The 16,289-nt window shown below is 38.0% G+C and overlaps 2 protein-coding genes across 2 annotated transcripts; one reads left to right on the top strand and one right to left on the bottom strand.

Annotated features, from left to right (window-relative positions):
• Positions 1-1,005: 1,005 nt before the first annotated feature.
• LOC131931259 (uncharacterized) lies at positions 1,006-2,077 on the top strand. The gene has a single exon (XM_059287983.1). It carries the CDS (start codon positions 1,086-1,088, stop codon positions 1,917-1,919), a length of 834 nt encoding a protein of 277 aa, XP_059143966.1. The 5' UTR covers positions 1,006-1,085; the 3' UTR covers positions 1,920-2,077.
• A 704-nt stretch (positions 2,078-2,781) lies between these two features.
• LOC131931258 (ATP-dependent translocase ABCB1) lies at positions 2,782-16,198 on the bottom strand. The gene is made up of 18 exons (XM_059287982.1): positions 16,090-16,198; positions 15,697-15,807; positions 15,393-15,518; positions 14,865-15,068; positions 14,611-14,781; positions 14,283-14,444; positions 11,760-11,930; positions 11,509-11,613; positions 10,160-10,243; positions 9,856-9,986; positions 9,561-9,633; positions 9,182-9,184; positions 8,756-8,997; positions 7,721-7,883; positions 6,683-6,880; positions 5,622-5,828; positions 3,701-3,847; positions 2,782-3,088 (listed from the first exon to the last, which is right to left on the bottom strand). Exons 1-18 carry the CDS (start codon positions 16,096-16,098, stop codon positions 2,882-2,884), a joined length of 2,514 nt encoding a protein of 837 aa, XP_059143965.1. The 5' UTR covers positions 16,099-16,198; the 3' UTR covers positions 2,782-2,881.
• Positions 16,199-16,289: the final 91 nt, after the last annotated feature.

Genomic DNA, 16,289 nt, shown 5'->3' with positions numbered 1-16,289 from the left:
TGTTTTATGTTATGATTACATGTTGCTAGTTTAAAGCCTCAGTTTTATTTTATTTTTGTTTCTAGTTGTAAGTTGCATTGTTTTTGTTTCATGATGTAAGTTTCATATAGTTAGTTTTGTAATTTAAGTGTGACGTTGTCACTTTCAACGTGTTGTTTGATGTTTTTAGCCATTAACTTTTCTGTTTATTTAAAATGTTTGTTTTTTTCGTGTTCTGCCGTTTGGCGAAATTTTTTTTATTTTCCTGATTTGACTTCACGTTGTTTGTTTCATGTTGTTAAGTGTTGGTTTCATATTGATTGTGTTAACCTAATGTTAATATTTCAGTGCTGGAATTTTTTTTTGCCTTGATTATTATACCGTTACATTTATTTAGAGACATTATTTTTCCTTTCTTTTAATTTAATCAGTGTTATGTTTTTACTTTCAGCATTGTATGTAATGAATGTATTACTTCTTGAAAGTTTTAATTTTTTAATTTCTTCGTTTTTGTCCTATTAGTTTCAACTTATAAGAATTAACTACACAGTTAAAAGCTCTATGTTTTTATCTTGACTTTGAACCATTATTGATTTTCATTTCCATTATCTTGGAATATTTTTGGCATTATAATTTAAATTTTTCAATTGTCTTCGTTTGACGTTTAATGTCTTGAGATAAAGTATATCAACCTGTTGTGTTGCTGGTACATAAGCAAACCTAGTGTATTACTGGATTTTTAAAGTCACAGAACAGTTTCCGTTTTAGGTATATATCACCCAAGGTTCGGCTCGATAATTGCTCTTGTACGTAGGTGAAGTTCGATCCGCTCTTATCTCCTTATTGATTTACCTTTCCTGTCAAGGATTTGGTGGGGATTTCTTTTATTAAAGGGGATATTTTTCTATTGTATTACCGTCATTGTGGGTTCTATTATAAGCTATATTATATTGTAATCTTTTTTTTAAAGTAAAGATTCGTTCATTGATTTTTCAAGAACTTTTTTGTTTAATTTCAGAGCAAACTTTGTGTTGAACTTGTAGCTGCTATATTGTCGAGCTGATACTGAATTTACTATCAGGGACCCAATTTCATTCAGCCATGAAATGCCATCAATACATAATACACATCAGAGCTTAAAGAACGTGAGCTACTTGTCTTCAAGTGGGCCAAGCAATCACTTTCTGCCGTCAATATCAGGTCCCAAGTCTCTACATAAAACAGACGCGAACTGCACTGGTCCTACGTTGACCAGTAGTAGTGGACATCCGATGGTCTCGTCTTCCAGGCGTTTGAGCATCGGACAACCCTCAGGAACTTCTAAAAGCTCAAACTTCATCATGGTACCACCTGAGATCACAGACGCCAAACTGGCAAGGAAAACCCTAGCAAGAAAACAATTAGTCGGATGCTTAAACCCAACCAATCAGGATTTAGTTCGCAGGTCAGAGGTCACGAAGCCTGCGTACACCCTTCACGCCAGCAACTTCCAACAGCGACTGCGCGCCAGTCTTAACGCAGACGACAGACACAAGTGGCGCTTGAGCTTTGACCATCGCGAACTCAACGGCACCAAGACAAAAGAGTTCATAGAAAACTGCAACAAACTTGTCCTTGAACTCAACGCAGAACATCGAGGTAACGCCCAAACAAATCAACTGGCGGTTCTATCCGAACTTTCATCATTCGACGTTCTATCCACAACAAACTCAAAACATCGAGACAATCCAACAGCGATGGATCACTTTTTATTTATCCGCGGAAATTCTTTCTACCCCGAGGGTCTAGGGGTCACGAGATACCGACCCCTGACCCCGAATTTACTCACCCACCTGGATATGCAAAAAATACCAGCGTACAAGCAAACACAACAGTGGATCAGCAAGCTGCCGCTACAGCCAAGACATTGTAACACGAGTAGTGTCCCTTCGAACTTTTAGTCGTTGTGATACGAGTAAAGTCTCTTCATATTTCCAATCATTGTGACACCAGTAGTGTCCTTTCAAATTTACAGTCCTTGTGATGTGACACGAGTCAAAACAGAAAACAAAATATTCATTTTATTGTTGTAATAAAAAAAATTTTTTTAACATTTTTAACCGAGTAAACGCAATTTTTCTCATTCATATTTTAATGTAAGTTGTTAGATATGCAGTTTGAACAATACAGGTTTATCGTTAATGAACTACAGCACAGAAATAAACTGACCCCTGTTCTACAGGTGGACATCTGGACACCCCCCCCCCATACACACATACTGCTGATTAGGGTGATGTATGTATAACACAGGAACAAATGGTGGTATCCCCCTAGTGACAAAACAAATTATCCTATGACGGGATGTTCCCTGCCTGTGCTGTCAGCATGTTGTAGTACTCTCCCCTAGGACGTGATGTTCCCTGCCTGGGCTGTCAGCATGTTGTAGTACTCTCCCCTAGGACGTGATGTTCCCTGCCTGTGCTGTCAGCATGTTGTAGTACTCTCCCCTAGGACGTGATGTTCCCTGCCTGGGCTGTCAGCATGTTGTAGTACTCTCCCCTAGGACGTGATGTTCCCTGCCTGTGCTGTCAGCATGTTGTAGTACTCTCCCCTAGGACGTGATGTTCCCTGCCTGTGCTGTCAGCATGTTGTAGTACTCTCCCCTAAGACGTGATGTTCCCTGCTTGTGCTGTCAGCATGTTGTAGTACTCTCCCCTAGGACGTGATGTTCCCTGCCTGTGCTGTCAGCATGTTGTAGTACTCTCCCCTAGGACGTGATGTTCCCTGCCTGTGCTGTCAGCATGTTGTAGTACTCTCCCCTAAGACGTGATGTTCCCTGCTTGTGCTGTCAGCATGTTGTAGTACTCTCCCCTAAGACGTGATGTTCCCTGCTTGTGCTGTCAGCATGTTGTAGTACTCTCCCCTAAGACGTGATGTTCCCTGCTTGTGCTGTCAGCATGTTGTAGTACTCTCCCCTCTGTGACTTGAGCTGGCGGTGTGTCCCTGTTTCTGCCACCACACCTCTCTTCAGCACAGCTATCATGTCGACGTTTTTTATCGTGCTCAGCCTGTGCGCGATTGTGATGCACGTGCGACCCTGTCTGGCTTTATCCAGAGCCTCTAACACAACCTGTGGGTGGTAATTAGAATAATGAAAGCGTTACAGTTAAATTGTTAAGTACCACCTGTCATGAAGTGGGCAACAGCTGATGTGTTTTAACATCAAATTAATTCGGAACTTGATATTACTCGCAAACTGCCGCCAAATTTTTTGACAATAATGTTCAACTTTACTTTTACCATAATTCTTCAAATCTCTATGTTTTATTTGTGTTTCTGGGTAAATGAGATCTTTAGGTAATGGTATCAAAAAGTGTACGTGAAGTTTAGCTTAGCAATAATGAAACCTAACCTCTAAGTCAGGGTGGCATTTCTAAAAGATAACCTTTCTAAACTTTTACCGGGCTAAAAGTTAGCCATTCTAGAAAATCAACTTCAAGAAACATCTCTGAATTTACTTCTCAAAAACCCGACAACAATTAAAATTTACCTCCCTAAAATTACCCCCCCCCCTAAAAGGTTACCTTCCTAAAAGCTTACCTTCCTAATAGATTACCCCCCTAAAACTTTGCCTTCCTCAACATTTACCTCCCTAAAAGTTTACCACCCTAAAAGTTTACCACCCTAAAAGTTTACCTCCCTAAAATTTTACCACCCTAAAATTTTAACTCCCATAATTTACCTTTTCACTCTCGGCATCTAGCGCTGACGTCGCCTCGTCCAGCAGTAAGATCTTTGGGTTACGGATTAGGGCTCTAGCGATGGCCACTCTCTGTTTCTGACCACCACTGAGCTGGGTTCCCTTGTTGCCAACTTTCGTCTCGTAGCCCTGTGGTGTTTAAATAAGAGGGAGAGAGAGGAGGGGGGAGAAGGTGATGGGAAAGAGATTAATTATTTAGCGCACTCTACGTAATTATAAAGCAACATCTAATTTTAATTAAATTATACCCTAATATAACCAATTCCTATGCTAGGAAACAAAGATTCTTATGAAATATTTAAGGACTGAAATAGTTCAGTAAAAAAAATAATTATTTATTGTGTAATCTAGAATCGAGTTTCTCTGATCGATCTAACACAGATCCAACTAACGGCTTAAGTCTATTAATCAACAAAGTTATATCATTAGGGTTGATAAAGCATTAAAATACAATAATTTGTTGTGTTTTTATAGGCCTAGATCAGGGGTCTCCAAACTTTTCAGCCCGAGGGCCGCATTAACTATCAAAAATCAGTCCGGGGGCCAGAGTTTTTTTCCAGGCATCTCTTCGGGGTTGTAGAGCCCCTCAGCCCCCGAAAATGTCTGCCCCCCCCCCCTCCCCCAAAATATAAATTATATAGAAATATATACAAATTTCAAGTGTCGTCGTCAACCCCCCACCCCCGGAGAAAAAAGTCTGAAAGAAACACTGTCGGGGGCCAACAACAAACTCCAGGTCCGATTTGTTCTCAAATTGTTCTTCGCGTATTCCATTTTTGAAAATGTTTGTTAAACCAGGTATGATATGTTGTTGCAAAATTTGATACTTTGATGCAAGTTTTAGAAAAGTCTTCCTTGGTCAAAAACGTATTTAAAAAAAAAAAACCACCCGTCCTTCTTTGAACTGGTCTCTAAAGAGGTCATTTGCTTGCAATTCAATGACCTCCAGCTGCAGTTCATCTGGGCAACTGGCTACATTTTCTTCAAATGGGTTTTGAAACAGTCTCAGTTCTTCTGCCTTTGAATCCTACATGTTATGTAGGGAAGCCAGCTCTTGTGTTATGTTCATGTCTTCATCCACACTTCTAATAAACACAAGCAGTTGAGAGGTGGAACATCTGTCCAGCGACTCATCCATGACAATTGAAAAATTGCTAAACTTGCTTGCATTTTTCGCCACTTGAGTCAACATGTTTTCACCAATGTCTGCAACACGGTGGGCAACGGTAGTTGTACCAAAACCTACATTTTGTAATTGTTTTGAAATTTCTGGGCAAAGTTCCTCAGCCACCTCCGTTGACAAAAAGATCTCCGCGGGCCGGATGAGAGGACCTCGCGGGCCGCATCCGGCCCGCGGGCCGTAGTTTGGAGACCCCTGGCCTAGATATTACATCTTGAATCAAGTTTCTCCTACATACCAGCCATCTTTATATTAAAGCGAAGCCCTGACACATGAAGTTTAAAGATAAATTCGATTTCTTACACGCTGTCCTTATATAAGTAGATGTGAGCCATCTTAAACAGATAATAACTTTTATTAACACAGAGACACTAAACAAACTTACCGAGGGCAGAGACTGTATAAACTCACCGAGGGCAGAGACTGTATAAACTCACCGAGGGCAGAGACTGTATAAACTCACCGAGGGCAGAGACTGTAAAAACTTACCGAAGGCAGAGACTGTATAAACTCACCGAGGGCAGAGACTGTATAAACTCACCGAGGGCAGAGACTGTATAAACTCACCGAGGGCAGAGACTGTATAAACTCACCGAGGGCAGAGACTGTATAAACTCACCGAGAGCAGAGACTGTATAAACTCACCGAGGGCAGAGACTGTATAAACTCACCGAGGGCAGAGACTGTATAAACTCACCGAGGGCAGAGACTGTATAAACTCACCGAGGGCAGAGACTGTATAAACGTGTGTATGTTAGCTGTCCGAGCTGCCTCTATGATCTCCTCCATGCCCACCTCCCTCGTGTTGTCCCCGTAAGCGATGTTCTCAGCCAGACTTCTGTCGAACAGGACTGGTTCTTGTGACACCAGGCCGATTTGCATACGCAGCCATTTTGTGCTCAGTTCTTCAATATTATGGTTATCCAAAAACTGTATGCAAAAAAAGAGATAGTATCTCTCAATATTTACTAATGTCAAGGCATCATCACCAAATAATTCTTTACCATAGAACTTACCACAGTACCAGATTCTATGGCTTAGAACTTACCACAGCACCAGATTCTATGGCTTAGAACTTACCACAGCACCAGATTCTATGGCTTAGAACTTACCACAGCACCAGATTCTATGGCTTAGAACTTACCACAGCACCAGAATCTATGGCTTAGAACTTACCAAAGTACCAGATTCTATGAAGTAGAACTTACCACAGTACCAGATTCTATGGCGTAGAACTTACCACAGCACCAGATTCTATGGCTTAGAACTTACCAAAGTACCAGATTCTATAGCTTAGAACTTACCACAACACCAGATTCTATGGCTTAGAACTTACCAAAGTACCAGATTCTATAGCTTAGAACTTACCACAACACCAGATTCTATGGCTTAGAACTTACCACAGCACCAGATTCTATGGCTTAGAACTTACCACAACACCAGATTCTATGGCTTAGAACTTACCACAGCACCTAATTCTATGGCGTAGAACTTACCACAGCACCAGATTCTATGGCTTAGAACTTACCACAGCACCAGATTCTATGGCGTAGAACTTACCACAGCACCAGATTCTATGGCTTAGAACTTACCACAGCACCAGATTCTATGGCTTAGAACTTACCACAGCACCAGATTCTATGGTTTAGAACTTACCACAGCACCAGATTCTATGGTTTAGAACTTACCACAGCACCAGATTCTATGGCTTAGAACTTACCACAGCACCAGATTCTATGGCTTAGAACTTACCACAGCACCAGATTCTATGGCTTAGAACTTACCACAGCACCAGATTCTATGGCGTAGAATTTCTCCAGGAGTTGGATGGTGGTGCTCTTGCCACACCCACTCTCCCCAACCAGAGCCAGGGTTTCACCTGACTTCACTTTAAGGTCAAGGCCGTTAAGAACAGGCGTTGAAGATCGCATGGGGTACCGGAAGTGGACTCCGGAAAATTTTACTGATCCGGAGAACTTCTCCTGAACAGAAAGTGAACACTGTGATTAGATACTATGCGTATTGTATCATATGAAACTATTTAAAAGTAAACAAAGTAAACATTTTTCCTTCTAGCATTATTTGGACATCATGTGTAAGAATGGAACAACACTTTGCCCTAAAAATAAACTTCTCGCCATTTGTACTACTAATACCTCCCTTCAGATTCTGCTAGTCGAAAGCAAATTTTCTCGTAAGTTCTTATACACCTTCAAGAGTCGGGACAGTGCAAAAGGACTATAGAAATAGAGGTTTGCGATTAAACCGCTAGTTTTTCGAGAATACAAATAGAAGCTAAAAGTACTTAGCATATGCTGCTTTAAAAAGTGTGATATACATTTATTAAATCTTAATGGTTTTTTGAGAAATACGAAATTCGCGTAGAATACTACTTGTCAAATAAAATCCCTCACAAATTAAACAGAAACCGATAAATAAGTTTTTACACCTGTGTATGAAATTTCATCCTCATAACTGAAACAGTTATCGGTTTTCAAGAAACCGGAAGAATAGTCAAAACAATTTCCGAAAACCGGAAATCTCCCTTAAAATTTGACAGAGCTGAAAACACACTCAAGTTATAGTGTTTAAGACGCACAGTGAAATACAGTCACCATTACAAAAAGGTGTAAAATGTGGAAGTTTATAAAAAACTCGGTTTAGTAATCTTTCACGATTACAATACGTTGGCTAAACTCCGTATACTAGGAAATAGGGAGACGTAAAACAGAGAAATCGTCAAAATCAGATTTGATTTTTTGTAAAACGATTATAACATGTTCTTTATACTCCTTTTATGAAAAAGTAAAACCAACACCCACCTTGTCTAAAGTCACTGAGCCTCCCGCAGCCTCTTCATCAGATGGTGCCTCGTCCACCTGGGCAAAAATAATGTTGGACGCGGCTCCTGCAGCAGACAGGTCCCCGGCATCCATCATTATCCTAGACAGGATCAAACTACCAACCAACAGGCACTCGAACACTCTGTGGCAGAAATATTATCTAGACAATTATAGCAATAAAATGGGTCGGGGGTTTAAGTGTTTGTATGGGGGAAAACCCCACTGCCATCGACAAAAATTCAATAACATCCCGTTTTTTTAAATCGCATTGAAATCCAATTTTCGTCAATTTCACCAAGCATACGTGTCCACCATCGTTTCGTAGTATAACAAAAAATCGTTCAGTGCATGTCAAACACTGGCTTTAAAATCCATTTCAAAGGCCACAATATGATCTGGATGAAATTTACATTAGACATCAATTCATTTCAGCTTATCTCTATCTACAAACATCAACTAAAAGTATAATAATTTGAATTTAATCGCAAGGAAAAATTAAAAAAAAAATTATCAGACGTTATCAACTTAAATGACTGCACATTTGATATAACGTGCAGTGGCGTAGCGAGGTCGGGTGTCACCCGGTGCGGCACTTAATGGTGTCACCCCCCCAGAGGCATAGAGACCCTTCCCAGGGACAAACTTTCAAATTTTCGATTTGCACCCCCCCCTCGAGTTTTTCTCTATATATTTTGCTATTTTTTGCCTTGGTGTCACCCCCCTAAATGGTGTCACCCGGTGCTGTCCGCACCCCCCGCCCCCCCCTCGCTACGCCCCTGATAACGTGAATCCCCAATGGAATTTCGTACAAGGTAAAGCCTTATTAAACGTAGAATTCAGTGTGTTAGGTGGTCTAATCTTATGATTGAAAACGGGTTTAAAATATTTCAAAAATATAGTATTAAAACAATTAAGAAATATTAATAATTAAAAAAAAAACATTTCCTGTTGGTAAATTAGTATCATTTACTTTATTTTTTAAAACAAGTTACCTATGTTAACTTTTCAATTTACCTTGTGAAATCAGCAAATTCCAAAGTCCCTTCCTCTATTAAATAACCACCGAGAGCGTACCCAAGGCAGTAGACGAAATAAGGGATGAAACGGTAGATGCCAAAGCAGATGCTGGTCAGCACCAGATACCTGTGCAAGCCATGGGGTGACCTCTCTAAAGTTTGGACGTATTTCTTGTGGAACTCTTCTTCCATGGTCAGCGCTGCCACCTCACGGATGTTGACCATACTCTGCAATGCCAGCTGCGAACAGAGAGTCAAAGCCTAACTGGTGTTAAAACGATGTGAATATCATGTTTAATTCATGTTAAACCTTAATCTCCCTTGCAAATAACATAATTCTGGTGATATCAAACCGTCAAATCACTACTGATTTCAAATCATTACATTTCAAAATATCAACTCACGATTTTATTGTAGCCCTTACCTTCTAAAAAATATGCATTAAATTTCATCTTATATTTATGATCATATTTGCCGTTCATATTTAACCACCAATTTATAACTAAAATTAAACAAATATTACACCACAATCTTTAAACTAGTTTAAATTATCAATTTTAACAGATTTCGAATCGTCAACTCCAAATTTAATTCAAATTATTAACCCTCAAACTGATTTTAATTTATCAACTTTCAACTGATATTAAACCATCAACTTTAAACATATTTTAAAACTTCATCTATTCTCTAAAATTAAATTATCAGCTGAGCACATTACGCTACTTGCGTCAGTTTAACCTAAAATCCAACAAACACTTCGTCAAAGTTACACCTAAAAATGTCAGTAAATTTTAAATCCCTACCGCCGTGGCCGACTCTAAAGCTTTGCTGGTCTCTGTGTGGAACTTCTTGGATAGCCAAACGTGAGTTCTACCTCTGTGTGATGAAAGTCTCAGTAATGTTAGCTATATGAAGCTTTAGGATAAATATCAATTTTAGAAATGTTACCTAGATGCTTTATGATAGATATTACCAAGACTATACACATCACATTTAGATATAACAATACGTCTATCAACCCCTTTCTAATTTGTAATCGTTTATTTTGTGATAAATGGTATTTAAACTTCTTGTAAAATTGAGATAGTCAAACCTTACATGAACATGATGACAGGATAGATGGCCAGGAACATGAGGGTCATGGGGTAGCTGTAGAAGGCGGAGAAACACAGAGACAGCACGACCGCTGAGGCACATTGGATCATCATAGCGATGGAGTTGGTCAAAACCTGATATGAGTGATTTTAATATCTTTAAGCTTATAAAACAGATGGTTAATTGTGTAGAGCTTGTACTATCAAAATACAACAAATAACACGGCAATGGAAAAGCGAAGTGACATTTCAAATCCAGCTTTATAATCAAGCAAGAATATTTTTTAACCCAGTAATTCCAGCTGTACCTCTTGCACATGAGTCGCTTCTGACGCCAACTTGGTCGTTAGGACTCCGACGGAATTTCTGGGCTCATCGAACCATGAGATTTTCTGGGGAAATTTGAATATCCTAAAGTTACACTCCAAAGTATTTAATATTCGTAAAAAAGTACAAATACCTACATAAAATTAAGAAATTCTTTTCATGGGCCGCCAAGGACAATTGTTTCTTAAGGGGTAGGCTCCAGAAAAAAAACGGTGAATTTTTTTTTTAAATAATGAGCCTTTTTTATTTATTTGTTGATGTATAAGTTAAGGTACTAAGGGGAAATATTTGCATGCGTCAGGAACTATTCTGAAAATATAGTTGCCATGGCAACGGCGGCCATATTGAAAAAAATAACCTTTTGTAGAGTCATCTGGCTAGTTTTTTAACAGAAAAACCTCTAGAAATATTTGTTTCAAATTTTATAAAAAAAAATTATGGTGAACTACCGTTAAATTTTCATTGTTTTAAATGATTTTTTTACCATTCCAAAGTTTTAAAAAATAAAAAAAAAATAAATATATTTCTAGAGTGTTTTCTGTTACAAAAACTAGCCAGTTGACTCTATTAGTGTTGGTAAATGAAGTATTAATGATTATATGGCCAATTTATATGTTAGTTTATGAAATTTAAGTCTCTACAAAAGGGTGTTTTTTTCAAGATGGCCGCCATTGCCATAGCAATAATATTTTCAAAACTATCCTTGATACTTGCAAATATTTTTTTTAAGTACCCTAACTTTAATATACACAAAAATAAATAAATAAAACGACTTAATTAAGAAGTGTTTTTTTCTTGAGAATACCCCCTTAACTACCTGTATAGCTTTGTGTTTATTACCTGTTTAATTATGGACCTAAATAGCAGAGCCCGAAGTCTGGTTGTTAGAGATGCACCAGATATGCCAAACATGGTGTACTGGAATAGACAAAAGGGAAGTAACATTGTGAACTATCGTAGAAAAAATATAAGAAAACGTGGGGTGTTGGCAAAGAAATAAAAGGAAATAATCATATGGTACTGTCATAGGAAAAAGGAAATATGCAGTAACTAGCCATCGGTACCCATTATACGTTAATTATTGACCCATATTTTTTTCTAAATGTTATACTTGTTTTATATATACTTATATATTACATATATATATATATATATATATATATATATATATATATATATATATATATATATATATATATATATATATACACTTTTTTATATTAGGAAGGAATAAAAAGGAAACTGAACATGGTGTACTGGAATAGAAAAAATACATTATGCATTATACACTAATCAAGATGTAGGTATAGAATTATAACATTTGATGTACCGTCACAAATGTAGCCAGCGTGTAAACACAACCAATGCCAAAAGTGATCAAGCTGTATTTGTTTATCATTTCTTCTTGGACTCTCTCATCACTGGAAGACAAAAACTGTGAGGGAAAAATGTGTAGTACATAAAACCAACTGCTAAGTACTGTGTTCGCCTACAGTAATATGAAAGTTGTAATGAATTAGCTAAACATAGAGGTGTCTAGCTTTGACACGAGAATGTTTATCGAAGTTATCACGTGTATACCTTGACGACATCCCCGAAGACAAAGCCAAACGATGGTACGACGGCGCCACTGATAAAACTTCCCGTAGACCCGGCACAAAAGTACGGCCAGTCCTTCAGGCTCATCTTGAGGATACGGAGCATCGAGTTTTTCTTTGGGGATTGTGATGTCTCAGGTGTACTGTCTACTCGCTAAAACATAGATGTATACATACGTATATAGATGTATTACTAGACTTGTGTTAGTATAGGTGTGTTTGTATCTTTTTGTGTTTGCAGATGTGTTTTGTGTGCGCGGGTGTGTTTGTTATTGTGTGTGTGTCAATCTGTAATTATATTTGGAACTTTACATTGAATATGGGCCTAGTTTGATACAATATTATATAACGTGTAAAATTAAGATATATTATGGTAGTATGTTGTTGAAAAGGACAAAAATTTTAGTATTTTACAATGTAAGCATAACAAAACTTACAAATTGATTTCGTAGATAAAGAATAAAAATATAAGCATTTCAGATTAAAATTTATTTTAAACTTAGCAAAACTAATCAGACAAGGCAAAATAATGTTATGGCCGATTTTTTGGTCGAAAATCATTGTATTATTATCAGAAATGAATTTAAAACAATTGATCGGTAAGCATAAACTAATTAAACTTAAAATGAAGGTATTTAACTTAATTATACTAAAACTAAAAAAATACAGCTATTCTTCTAGCAAATAAGTTTAATTAGTGTTTCGAGACAACGTACTTCCTCGTGCGGATGAGACACCGATCTTTCCAAGTTGTGCGGCATTGAACCACTTCGTTGTTTTATCGTTTCTTCGTCATAAGCGCTGGAACCTCCGTCACTTGCGTGTTCAACTAAAAGTGGTAAGGTTTGATCAGAAACATTGTAACATCATTTTATTTCCTTTTTATTTAGGTAATGTGAGTATAAAATAAAAAAAATTGCTGGAACCTCCGTCACTTGCGTGTTCAACTAAAGAGCGAAGGGATGAGGGTTCAGTAGCGTAGCGAGGGGGGGGGCGGGGGGGGGGACATATGTCCCCGGGCGCCGAGCTTAGGGGGCGCCAAAATGGGTTGGAAAAATAAATTGAAAGGTTGAGGGGGGTGCAAATTGAAAGTTTGAGGGGGGGGGGGGTGCAAATCGAAATCTCGAGGGGGGGTGCAAATCAAAAAGTTTGTCCCCGGGCGCCGGGTAGGGTCGCTACGCCTCTGTGGGGGTTAGTCAGAATACATTATCACGGATAGTTTAGCCTTCTTTTTTCTTGGGAATATTTTGTTGTACAATCGACTAAAGCAGGGGTCTCCAAACTACGGCCCGCGGGCCGCATGCGGCCCGCGAAGTCCTCTCATCCGGCCCGCGGATATCTTTTTGTCCACGGAAAAACATTTTTTGTTGGAGGTGGCTAAGGAACTATGCCCAGAAAATTCAAAACAACTTGAAAATGTAGCTTTGGTGCTAATACAATTGCCAACCGTGTTGCAGACATTGGTGAAAACATTCTGATTCAAATAGCGAAAAATGCAAGCAAGTTTTGCTATTTTTTAAATTGCAATGGATGAGTCGCTAGACAGCTGTTCTAACTCTTAACTGCTTATGTTCATTAGAGGTGCGGATGAAGACATGAACCTTAACACAAGAGCTGTCTTCCCTACATAACATGTATATCACTGTTGCCGGAGACGATATATTCAATGAGTTAAAAAAACATTTGCTGATTATAACTTGGACTGGACTAACCTCAGTTACCTGACTGTTGATGGAGGAAAGTACATGCGTGGCAAAAAGAAAGGCTTGGTTGGACAAGCGAATGAGAAAAAATATTCTACAACCAATGTTCCTATACGGTATTATTCTCCGGTATTTTCTCCTGGAAGGGGAAACTTGAAATGTGTGTATATATATATACATATATACATATATATATATATATATATATATATATATATATATATATATATATATATATATATATATATATATATAAATTATACTCGTCGTGGGGGGTGGTAGACGTTCTTCGAGGGGGGGGTGCTCTGCCACCCCGAAGAAATGCCTGGAAGAAACTCTGGCCCCCGAACTGATATTTAATACTTAATGCGGCCCTCGGGTTAAAAAGTTTGGAGACCCCTGGACTATCGGATACATACATCATATACTAACTTTATTATAATTTAGTAGCAGATTTACTCACGTTTTGATAACTGAATGCATGAAAGGAAACGAAATAAAATTAAATTAGAATATTTTTGAATTTAATGTATTCTTATCAAAAGAAAATTCTCAAGTTTTATAACAAACGCGAATAACAAAGAGTGGGTTATTCGGTTTCAAAGACTCTGGATTACTTAAATAAGTGATCAACGAAACTATCTTGAATATTCAAAATTAAATCCAATATCACCTACAGTTAAACCAAGATTTAAATTAGTTATGTGTCTAGCAAAACTGTGTCCGATATTGGTTCAAATGCTGCCTAAATGTATGTGTCCTAAAATTGTTAAGAGGGTGATGTTACCACAATGTTACCCCACCTGTGAATGGACAAGATCGGAATAGGCTCCGCCCCTGGCGAGAAGTTCATCGTGAGTACCCATCTCTTCCACGTGACCTTTGGATATCGTGACTATCATGTCTGCGTTTTGTATGGTGGACAAGCGATGGGCAATGATCAGAGTCGTCCGTCCTTGTCTTGCCTGAACGTAGTTAAAGTTGACAAAGTAAATCCATTTTTACGTCAACATTTTACCAGTAAAAACTAAATTTCTTATTATCAAGCTACCTTCGCTTTAACTTTCCTGATTCTTATCATCATATGGATTAACTTACTTTATTTCAACCATCTAAGACGGATACAAGTACCTTATCTAGAGCATCTTGTACGATAGCCTCACTCTCAGTGTCCAGTGCTGAGGTCGCCTCGTCCAGCAAAAGAATTTTTGGGTCCTTGACCAGAGCTCGGGCGATGGCGATTCTCTGTTTCTGTCCTCCACTTAGTTGGGCGCCATGTTCGCCTACATACGTCTCGAATTGCTAATAGATATTTCAGATTTTAAATATTTGTTAATTGATTTAGAGCATATTGCAATATACAGACTATGCGATGGTTAACTTACATTGGGTAGCTTCATAATAAAGTCATAGGCGTTGGCCATTTTGCTTGCTTGAATGATGTCTTCCATGCTTGCATCCTTACGACCGTACCGGATATTTTCGGCGATTGTCGTAGCAAAGAGTACCGGTTCTTGGCTGACTAGACCAATGTGCTGACGTAACCATCGGAGGTTTAAGCTCTCAATGTCATGGCCGTCTATTAATATCTGGAAATCGAATTTCAAGAAAAAATATTAGAAACTTATTTTTTTTTACTCTTCCGCATATTGAGTATAGAGAGAAGCATTTTTGTCGTGCAAATAAATTGAAATAGATGTTAACTAATCTCCCCGTTTTACACCTGCCATATATATATATATATATATATATATATATATATATATATATATATATATATTATATATATATATATATATATATATATATATATATTATATGTATATGTGTGTGGTGTGTATGTGTGTGTGTGTGTATGTGTGTGTGTGTATGTAAGTATATAAAGTTCTACCGAACTTGAAAATCTACCGTACCTGACCTCGAAGAGCCGTGTAAAACCTCAACAACAGCTGGACAATGGTGGACTTGCCGCTACCACTGGCACCAACTATTGCGACCGTCTGACCCTTGGCGATGTGCAGGTTCAGGCTGGACAGGACCTGGTCAATTTTGGTTCGGTTTCATGGAATTATTCTCGTGAATTTGCTTATTAATTTAATTAAATTTTAATGGGCTCTACAGCGTAAATTCATATTGATGTAAAAGTCTTTATTTTATGTAAAATTTAAATAAGATTTTTCAAAAAGCTAAACAGCAAGTCCAATCATTTTTCCTTACCTTTACATCTGATCTTGAAGGATAAGAAAAATCAATGTCGATAAACTGAATTGTTCCTTCAAAACTACTGGGTTGTGTCCCTTTATCGGAATTACTGTCAATTGTTGGTTTCTAAACAATTTATTGAACAAATAGCATAATTTGGCATTACCATTAACTATTTTATACTGTATCTTAACAAATGTTAATCAGTTTACTTTTGTAATTAAACATAAATCCTTATTTTTTTAATAGCATCTTACGTGTGTGAAATCAGAATATTAATAAACTACCTACTTAAAGATTTTATAACTCATGAGTAATGAATATACTGATTTCTCTCGACTGTAAAATCAAATGATTGCCGTCTTTACTGACATATTGACTGACTGTAAAGCGTTGTCTGACACTCACCTCATCCATTATCGAGAAGATTTTGACAGCAGCTGATGCGGCTGTTTGGACACCACGTGATGCGGGTATCGCGAAGCCAAAATTAACGGCCCCAACAAAAGATGTGTAGAAGACCTGAAATAGACGTGGAAAAACTGTCTAGAAATGTGGCGGAATTCTTCGATATCTAGAGAAAATTGTCACCCTCGTGTTTCAAAACT

The sequence above is a fragment of the Physella acuta genome, unplaced genomic scaffold, assembly GCF_028476545.2.
Source record: "Physella acuta isolate Inbredline_101_S28 unplaced genomic scaffold, ASM2847654v3 ptg001931l, whole genome shotgun sequence".
Classification (NCBI taxonomy): Eukaryota; Metazoa; Mollusca; class Gastropoda; family Physidae; genus Physella; species Physella acuta.
This window is presented reverse-complemented; position numbering and strand designations above follow the sequence as displayed.

What these genes read in the sequence shown, in the direction of transcription:
- LOC131931259 (XM_059287983.1), top strand. Translation starts at nt 1,086, where the DNA reads ATGCCATCAATACATAATACACATCAGAGCTTAAAGAACGTGAGCTAC.
- LOC131931258 (XM_059287982.1), bottom strand. An exon ending in CCGATCTTGTCCATTCACAG is followed by an intron (nt 11,931 to 14,282) that starts GTGGGGTAACAT and finishes TCTATGTTTTAG; the next exon opens with CGAGTAGACAGTACACCTGA. An exon ending in CCATAGAATCTGGTGCTGTG is followed by an intron (nt 5,829 to 6,682) that starts GTAAGTTCTAAG and finishes TTTTGCATACAG; the next exon opens with TTTTTGGATAACCATAATAT.